This window comes from Mastacembelus armatus, chromosome 4, assembly GCF_900324485.2.
Source record: "Mastacembelus armatus chromosome 4, fMasArm1.2, whole genome shotgun sequence".
In the NCBI taxonomy this organism is placed as follows: Eukaryota; Metazoa; Chordata; class Actinopteri; order Synbranchiformes; family Mastacembelidae; genus Mastacembelus; species Mastacembelus armatus.
This window is the reverse complement of record NC_046636.1, coordinates 24,003,966-24,014,274: the sequence shown is the minus strand read 5'-3', so window position 1 is coordinate 24,014,274 and position 10,309 is coordinate 24,003,966. Positions and strand designations below refer to the sequence as shown.

At 40.7% G+C, this 10,309-nt stretch overlaps 1 protein-coding gene across 1 annotated transcript; it reads right to left on the bottom strand.

The window, feature by feature from the left end:
* Nucleotides 1–15: 15 nt before the first annotated feature.
* Nucleotides 16–9,662, bottom strand: crlf1b (cytokine receptor-like factor 1b). The gene is made up of 8 exons (XM_026305593.1): nt 9,608–9,662; nt 7,284–7,562; nt 6,025–6,154; nt 5,629–5,801; nt 3,545–3,702; nt 2,806–2,974; nt 878–1,059; nt 16–39 (listed from the first exon to the last, which is right to left on the bottom strand). The coding sequence occupies exons 1-8, from the start codon at nt 9,660–9,662 to the stop codon at nt 16–18; spliced, it is 1,170 nt and encodes a 389-aa protein (XP_026161378.1).
* Between the last annotated feature and the right edge of the window lie 647 nt (nt 9,663–10,309).

Below are 10,309 nucleotides of genomic sequence, written 5' to 3'. Positions count from 1 at the left end.
AACACCACGGTAGTGCTATGAATTATCGTCTTGTAGAATCTGAAAAGACAAAAGCAGATGGTTCATACCAGGATAATTAAATGGGAAAAACCATGTAATATATAATCATCACAGTAATTGCTCTGTCAGGCTGGCACTTTTTCCTCTCCGTCTTTCTTTACATTATCTCTTTCTTATTCTCTGCGTATCGTTCCCAGCCCCCTGCTACCTTTCTCTCAAGATGATCAATGGGAACCTGTCACACTCTGTGAACAAAGACATTATTCAGATGACAGTGCGTGTCCTATAAAACCCAAAAAACCCAGAGACTGCTGTGCTAATTGAGTCAGGTAGAGTGAAGGTTTATGTAAGTTCAAGGTCTGAGCAGCAGAGGATGTGGCTAAAAAAGGGTCTCAACTCCTCACAAAGTCATGTGAACACAGAGAGGATGATGAGGCTCTGGCTGCCATTTGGCCTGTGTTATTTTTGTGAAAGGGGCTCCTCATGCCAAGAGAATACAAAACACAAAAGGAACACGTTAAAATGGACTGTTAATTACATTTACATGTTCATTTCTCTTTGTTGTGGTCCTCAGCTGAAGATCAGAAGTCTCTGTCGTTAAAAGATGTAATAAAATCAGTGCATGACTTAGACCATATCTGCTTTTATGATCCCACCTCTGGGCCAATAAAGTCAAAACCGCACATTTCACCTTATCATAAAGTACGGACTGTAACTTCACAGACTCAGCCAATTCAAGAATAATCTGTGTTTGTAACCACATGGCATAACAAAGGCAGGGTCAGAAATTCAGCTCAGGACACCAATGCAGCACTAACTGTTATATTGTGTCTATGTGTGTGTGGAGATAATGAAAAGAGAGATTCTGCTTACCTACCTGGTTGCGCGTCCTGTGCGATTTCTGCAGCCACACCCTCCACTGATCGTACAGCTTGATTGACATGCCGCTGCAGCCGTACGCATGCTTGCGGACCCAGCCGAAGAATTGCTTGAGTTCCCGCCGCAGGGTGGAGTTCTGCTCACCAGGCTTAGGATCACATGAGCCGCTCTGCAGCCGCTCTGGGAGGATAAAGTAGGGTGGGGGAGTGGGGATGAAGAGGACAGGGGTAAAGACAAAGGAACGAGACAATGTAGGGAGGATGAGAGAACAGAGCCAGAGATAGAGTCAGGATAAGGTTTAGTGCAATGTGGTGTAGAGATTACATACAGGAAATGTGTTGGTACAAATGTGACGGACACATTTAGTCTTTTTTGGCACTTTCTCAAAAACTATGTATTTAAGTCAACTAACAAGCACAGGAATAGATTAGATACAATAGAACAAACACTTGTTTAATGAATGTACTGTATGTTGTGGAGATGCAGGGAATGATTTTGTTTTTGATGCGCCTCTTTATCTGACTGTTAGAATTCTCATGCTGTTTTATTGTTTGGTTTTTACATATGACGTCTCTGGAAAGCAGCTCTAGTAGTGGATTAACCTGGTAAAATAATGTAACTCGGTTGGCAGGTGGCTCTAGGAGCAGCAATAATGATCTTTCTGTTGGCTTATCCACCACTTTGGTCCACACCGAAATATGTTGACAACCACTGGCTGGGCGGCCATTAGATTTAGTCAGCACACTCATGTTTCCCAGAGGATATAACACCTGATCTCCTGACTTCTCATCTCTTGGCAAATATACATTTTTCCTGAGGGATGGTTAATCTCAGTGTCTGCACAACTATCGACATTCTCACGAGCCCCAGCTGTAATTTATGTTTAGTGCATATTAGTGAAATTTGCATGAGACAAAAAAATAAAAAATAGCTTGATAGCAAATAACAGCTTAGCAGAACTCACCAGAACTGTGTTTTTTAATAGGACAGTAATTTCATTTTTCCATTAGTCTCTTTGTCTTCAAACACAAATATTGCTCTGGTGCATTATTAAAAAGTAATGTAATACAGAAAAAATGCACATCCCTGAGCACAAATGCTTTTAGAGAACACAGCGTTCCTCAGTGAACATTTATGATGATTCATGTAGTTTAATTTCTCAAAACAAGATGTGCTACAGTTTCACATGGACAGAAATGTTTCCCAGTTTCATGTCCCACACTGTGGAGGTGATATACTATAAAGTAGTTGGCTTTCTGTGGAGGACGCTACTGAAAGTCGTAACTCTGCCATAAATCAATTCTTTATGGCAAACAACAGTGCCTGATAATCACTTCCTTCCTCTGGGGAGTAAATACCACATAACCTATGTAACTCATTATCTGCTTCTCATACTCCCAAACCTGCTTCCACTCAAGTTTATAGGCTCTGTGTGTGCTTTGGACGAACAACCAGCTTTTTAACTTGATCAATCTTTGAAGCCGATGACAAAAATCTATCAAATGTCCCCCTGGCTCATTGCAGTTTCTTCTAATCATCTGGTTGGAGATCTCTATCAAGGTATCTAGCCTATTGATGTTTGGTTTCTCCAGGGTCACATGCGGTTTGGATCTATGAGCTCAGGATGTTGAATCGGGGATAAGGACGTAGTTTTTCTGTCTTTAATTGGCAATGAAAGGTTGATTATTAAAGAGGAATGAATGGTCAAGATTTGTGGGCATCACAGACATTTGGGAAGCATTTAAAATCCATTTAAGCCAAGAGAGACAAGGAATGGAAAGACTGCAGTTATACTTTCAAACATTTGATGGATCCAACAGTCTTACATAAAAATTTCTACAATTATTTACTACTTTGCATCCAAATAGCAAAATACTGCATGCTGCATATTTTTCTTTTTTTTTTTTGTTATACCTTCTGACTCACCGTTGCTGGGTGTGGAGGCGGCGGTCGGGTGGCTCCAGTCGCTCCAGATGCCGGCCTTCCTGGAGCCATAGATGCCCACTGGGTTACACCTCACCTGAACAAAATAGACAGTCCCGGGCCGAAGGCCTGCCAGACGGCATGATGTCTGGTTACCGACGTCATCCATCGCCTGAGGCAGGATACAAAATAACTGAGATGAAATAACAGTAGTGGATTTGTCAGAGAAGGAAAAGCCTCAAGACCTGAACACCGAGCGATATCTGCTGTGCATTTGCCTCTAGCACAGATTCAAAGTCTGTTTTATGATATACAAGCTTTTTCTATTTTGATTTTATGTAGTCTGGATAAAAGGGGCTCCAGAGATTAAACTACATTTGAATGTTAGTTTCTTTATCCTCTCATTCAATAGTGAAGCCTGAATGCTACAGGCACAGGTACATACACAGCAGAGAAAAATAACAGATAACTTCTGCACTTTGGGGTCAAAGCCAGGCTTTAAATTTACCAGCTTTAGATCGCAGCAAGCCTAGTTTTTTTTTTTCCTTTACAAAAGAATGAAATTTGCTTTATAATAAAAGTCCAATCAGGAGGCTGAGGATGAAGCAGCAGCAACTTTTATGTTGATCATTTAATGGATTAGTCAATGTCGCACTTCAAAATATTTCCACAGCAGCTATAGAGGTGTTGTAGCCACACAGTAAAGTCTGCAGGCTTGTGTGTGATTCAGCGTGAGGACCACCTTCCATTCTGTGCTGTCCTCCAGTCTGTAGCGTATCTGATATTTGGCTTGAAACAGGATGTCCTTGAGCTCGGAGGGGCTGGTCCAGCGGACTGTCAGCTGGTCGTCGAGGTCGCCAACACGACTCACCTGCACATTGGCAGGAGCGTCTGTAGTCACTGAACGCACAGGGACAAACAGTAAAAAGTTTGTGTACAACAGATGCACAGAATGTAGAACAGGGATGCAGCACACAGGAGGTCTGAGTGACCTCCAGAGAGTAAACATTGCACGATAACTTCATTTTGCACTCAGTCTATTTTTTATTCCCTTGTGCTGAGAACACCATCTGTAGAAATGACTTCTTACCTTCAATTTCACTGCTTGAAGCAGATGTAGGTGTTTACCCTGAGTCAATATTCATGATCAGATTTTTGGGTTTCTGACTGTAAAGATTTCCCTCTTGTTTTGTCTTATTCTCATTTTTTATTACTGCTTCTCTTTTGAAGTGAAAGGGTCAGTTCTGAGAAAACCTTAGATGAAAATAACCATCACGTTGTCTAATATCAGAGCCACGTCAATACTTCTAAATCATAATACTTCATTTTAAAATGCAGTAACTTTGTCATTTAAATCATGTAGATATTTTTTAAAAAAATGACAAGAGGTGAAGTTTGACTGTCATACAGTCTTAGATGATTGAAATTTTACTTTTTTGCAATCAATACCAGCCTGAGTCAAATATATAAATAACAGAACGTAATCACCATCAGAGCACAGGCTCCCAGAATTTATTCATCCGATATTTTAGCACCATTTTATTTTTTTTGTCCTAGAGTCTTAAAGAGACACAATATCCAAACTTAAAATAGGCTTGAATGTGTGCAGGGGTGTCAATCAATAGATCAACATTTATTTATGTAGCATGTTTAACATGACCCTGGGTCGACCAAAGTGCTTTACACATATTAAAACCTAAATACAGATTCCAACACATCAAATGACACTAGGACAGTGTGTAACAGCTGAAAATAAGGCTAAAAGTCTTGAAGTGGAATTGAGTGTAAAAAATTGTTTTCCAGACATCTGTCACATAGTAGATATGCAGATGTTCCAAAGGGCAAGTAGAATATTTAAGTATTATCATGAAAACTAAAAAAATGAGTTGACAAAAATACTTGGTGGGTCTTCTCCTGCTGGACAGACTGGCTGTCAGGCTTTGGTTCAGGTCAGCCTGTACTTCCTGCTGAGAGCATGTTGTTCCCTCACAGTCGGTCTTAAATAAAACATTTTGCCCGGTGTAATAAAGTGTGCAAACAAATCAAGTACTTAGAAGGAGAGAAAGGATGAGAAAGATAAAGGAGAAGGAGACAAAGGAAGGAACTGATTAAATGTCTTGTAAAAGTGTTTCCTGCTTGTAACCTTCTGCTTCAGGCATCCGTCACTGTTGGGAGTGTGACGCTGTTTGTCCGATGATGTACTTTATTTGCTTTATCGCCTTCAGTTCAAGGGACGGAGGAAAATCCAGCCAGAAAACAATATTCTCTGAGCTTATCATTTCCCTTACTGAGTCGCTGTAATGCAGCATATGTATGGCATCACTCCTCCAAGTCACTGTCAGCCCCATCTTATCTCCTCAGTGTGCAGTGTGGATGAATGGAGGCAGAGGATGCTCAGCCATGGACAATAAACACTGTTTTTAAAAAAATGTGGCATTCATGGTGGCCACGAGATTACACTACTACATCATGGCTGGAGGAATTGTATGGAATACCTGGTATCGCTCATACGTCAAAACATGCATTTCACAGTGAGAAACCTGTGGAGCCATTACCTGAGAGACATCTGCTGTGTGGTTAACTTTTACAACACAGCAGTTTATCTTAGAGAGTTGCAGTATGAACCCATAACACTGCGGTGGGTTGGAGGAAGGGAACCATAAAAATAAATCCCCCGTGTTAGTGTGCTAGCCATATGCAGGAGATCTGCAGACAAACAACCACAGAAGACGAGAGGAGAAGATGGGACAGGACAGAAAGTAGTTGTGTTTCATAATGTTCAAGAGTTTAAACAAGACCACACAACTTGAGCCTTCACTTACTCACCTACATCAAGGATGTCCAGGGTGGTGATGTCAGAGGTGGCAGAGCCCAGCTGATTGTTCGCCTCCACCCAGATCTCGTATGGGGTGAAGAGGGCGAGGTTGCGAGGGATGTAGCAGGTGTAACGCTGCTTCCCTGTGCTGTAATTTTCACACTCCTTCTCTCTCCCGTACCACCTGGACACAAAACATCCCTCTGAGGTATGTATCGGAAAAGGCTTAATGACTATTTTAAAAAACTTAGTACAAAAGCAAAACTGCACACTGCCGCCTTCGAGTGTAGCCTCAATGACGATCAACTGTATGTGTCACACACTGTATGTGCATTTATTGCTAGTCTACCTGAGTGGTGTTGGACGAGGTGGTCACCTGTGAGCTGCAGCAGGTCTGGGACGCTCACCTCAATTTGTACTTGAGGGTGTATTTGGTTCGGATGTGGGTTTCACCCACCCCCCCTGGGCTCCACCTGCACCTCAAGTCCTTCGTGTTGCGGGACCAACATGTTAAATTGACCGGCTTTTCTGGAGGCACTGGTGAAAAAAATGAAAAATCAAATTTTTAGGGACAGAAATAATTTTTAAAAAACTTTGTCCACATGTTGAAATCAAATGCAGTCAAATGTAAAGGGAAGTCAAAGAAAATAGTATAAAAACAGAGTCAGTCTCATCCATTCACGTGAAGCATTCGCTCCATCACACTGACGCATTAAAAAGCAGATTAGTTATACAACAAATCATTACAGACGTATAATCAAAACGACTTGTATGAAGAACCAAAGACCACACACTGTTTGTCGGAGTCTTCAAAGGCTTCAGACACGTAAATAAATAACAGAACACCAATTTTACCAAAACGAAGCTCAGATGTTATGCTATAATCAATCTGTACAAAGTTGCATAACTATTATTATAATAGAAATCAGGTTAACTTATCGTCGTTGTTTGCCTTCAATAGGACCATTTCTTAATAACGTGTGTGTGTGAGTATGTGTTTCCTTATACACCAGCAATCAGAGAAAGGTTTCTTTAATTCAAATTCTGAATGTGAATCTTAGGAGTTGCTGAATGTGCTTTATATAGGAATCAAACAGGGACTACGAGGCGTTTAAGAAATTACAACTTAGATAAGTATATAAAACTGTTTTCAAGTTGGCTTCATAATATTTCAATTTTGATTTATGTTCCATGAGGTTATTTAAACATTTATGTCTAAACATTTATGCTTGTGCTACCCTTGTTGAATTGAAATGACTTTTTACTTAGATATTTATCAGTATAAATTTTTAAAGCTTAAAGTTGATCACCTTGTTATAATTTACCAATTTTAACAAAGTATTTTATAATAAAAGCATGATACTGTTATTTTGTTGCTCTGTATTAAGAAAGGATCAGCATTGTTTAAACAATAGAAAATTGTCTGAATATGTCAATATATTAATGAAACTCTTGTTTGCAAAAATCCATTATAGTTTTTACAAATAATATCTCAAGATCACAGCAATTTTAAAATTGAGTTAATTAAATATGTGCTTGAAAAACCCATTTATTCTTTACCATATTACCTCTTGAAAGCCCTGTGCCAGACTCCTTAGCCCAAATGTATCTCAGAGGGACATCGCCTGTTCTACAACTCTGCACAGACGGAAAAGCCTTCACTTACTGCCCACATAGAGACAAGAACCACCCAGGACGTGTCCATCTGCACCATGACACACCAGATTGTCTCCAGACTGCTGCTTGGAGCCATTCAAGTTGTGAAGGGTGACACTGAGGACATCAGAGGACATCACGGTATAGGCGCTGCTGGACAGACGCATCCCGTTCAGCGTCCAGAACAACATACTGGCGTGGAGGCCAAACTCAGGGCTCAGTGTGCACGTGGCCGTCAGACTGGAGCCGATACGCAGGATGGGATCTTGAGGAGAGATCGCCGCTTCATCTGGATGATGGACACACAGACATCTATGTTCATGCTCTGTTCCTATCCATCCATCCATTGATTATCTATACTCGCTTAATCCTATTCAAACCCATGCAAGCACAGTGAGAACACACAAACGCCACACAGAAACGGGTTGCAAACCCGGGCCCTTCTTGCTGTGAGGCAACAGTACTAACCACTCATCCACCGTGCTGCCCCTTAAAGTGATAAATCAATTATCAAAAGTGGTTTAGATAATTTTCTGAGATTTTCCCTGCGTCACAGGCAGTACACTGCTTCTATGATAGTGCAAATTTTAGTGGTAACATGCGTAGAACCCCCACCTTTTTATACCAAACAAAAATGTTAAATGCACCAGAGGCAAAAATTAGGCTAAGTTACCATCATTCTTTAATTTGATTTTAGGTTTTTATCTCCCTAACCTTTATTGACTCAATGCCCCTCTAGGGCCTGGGCAGCCATTTCTCTGTGCAGTTTGATTTATTTAAGTGTTGGACACGTTGCAGGTGAAGCCTGAGGTGAAACCGCAACAACAAAAAAATCATTAGAGTCCAACTTTGCTGCCAAACATGAGAAAACTTTGTGTGTGAGGAGCGCATCGAGAAGCAGTATTGCACCACTGCAGAACAGCAGCTCGGCACATTTATGGACTCTGAGTAAGATCAGTCAGAGAGGTCACCCTGCTTTATCTGTAACCTGCACCTCTTAAAGTTTGCCTTTATGATTGATGCGAAACCCTGAGCTCTTTCTCCACATTGATATAAGGAATAATGTGTAGACTTTTATTAACCATGCTGCAGGTGGGCAGTGGAACAGCTTGCTAACATACATGTGTGTTATGCTACCATGTTCCCAGCCTCAGTGGATTAACGTGTACAGAGACGTTCTCATGTAAGAAGGACTGAAGTTTGAGCCTCAGTGATTCACTTTAAAAATAATGCTAAGCAGAAAAACATGAAATGAACCAGCATATGTGTTGGTCCTTATTACATGTGTGTTTTATGTGTCTTTTCATCACACACACACAGAAGCTTCTTGCTCTCTGATAATAAATGACTGCACACTGATGACTTGAATATGATCTTTCTTGCATTTCTTTCATGCAACAGCGCTAATGAAGACTGTTTATATCAATTTATCTCATCAGCTTCATCACCACTACGTCTAACAGGCCTTGTTCTCAGCCTAATTCACTATTACAGGGTGATCACATTTAATGATCATTCCCATATTAGTGCCTTGTCACTGCAACTGGATTTATTTTAGTAGAAATTACTACAATTTGATGATTTCTTTACGTAATTGTTGTTGACACTAAGACAATCTAATCTCGTTGAGAAGATTCCTAACATTTGTCATAATATTCAAAAAGGTTTCTCTAACTAATAAGCATTAGGGTTCGATAACATTAAGACGTTTATTGTGAGAAATTGCTTTTTAGCATTTGTTGCTGTTAGCTCGTTGCAGGTAACACTGGGTTTGAATTGTTCTTCTGTGTTGACATTTCCTGGTTTGTCAGCATTTCATTTGCTCAATTTGACAAAATCCCATCCTGCTAGTTTACCTATAGCTGTTGATGTCTTGACATATACAGGCACTACAATATCCAATTACAAATACTGTGACAGGGGATTATCCGTGTCTGAATAATCTGAAGAATGCACTGGACTGAACATGTTTTTGGCTCCTTCTCAATAAAATCTTACCAAAAAGAAGCCAAGTAGACTTTTGTGGTTACTTACTGAGGTACATCTCATCTCCACTATAATTGGTATAGGTGCGGTGATAATTAACACCTGGGGAGGTGAAACGTGTGAACAGAAGAGTCATCCATTGTGCTGATTTAAAGCAAGTGAAATAACTCTTTTAAAATATGAACTCGTTTTGTTGGTTTGGAGTTTCCATATGACAAACTCCCTGTGGGAAACTGATCTAATCTTTAAGACAACTCTGCACCTCCCTTCTCCTGCGGTCTGAACCCACAGCAGCGAGGTGAATTACTCCTGTGGGCTGTGTGCGTCTGTTGAAGTGAAGGTACTTACGCGTCGAGGACAACAACACACGTGGAACAAGCAGGAGAAACATTAAGGCAAACATGGTTCTTTCGGCTTTTTTCCTCCCTCTCTGTCCTTTTCGACTTTCCACAGACGTGAGGAGGAGACAAGGGGTAAAGTTGGAGGAGGGACTGCGCTGCTTCGCTCGCCAGCGACTGATCTCAGATCAAATCAGTGAGTCTTCAGTGAAACTTAGTGAAAGAGCAGAGTGACTGCAGACACTTAGGGGTTTGCTCCTTTTTTCAACCCCAGAGTGGCTCCGCTGCTGCTGCTGCTGCTCTAACACTCCGCTTCATGCTGTTTGCTCCTCCCTTGTTTTCCCACACAATCACATTAGTGCATCGGAGATCACAAAAGTTGTCCCCTCCCAGACACACACCCCCACAACATACACCGAACACACACAGACACACTTGACAATACAATATAAATGCAGCTGAATTGTGTACTTTTGTAGTGGACTTGTATTTTTTCATTTCCTTTATCGCCTACGTTTATCCAGTATCTGGACTTGGACTTCTTTTATGAGTAAATGATATTAAACACGAATCAATGCACAGTTATGTCTTCTTTTATTGAAGGATAGAAAGTTTAAACATACACACACTTTGAATAACGATAAGAAAGTTGATCATTTCTCTGTAAACCCATAAATCAGGAAGGATTCTAAAATATTTTGGCGCTGAACTC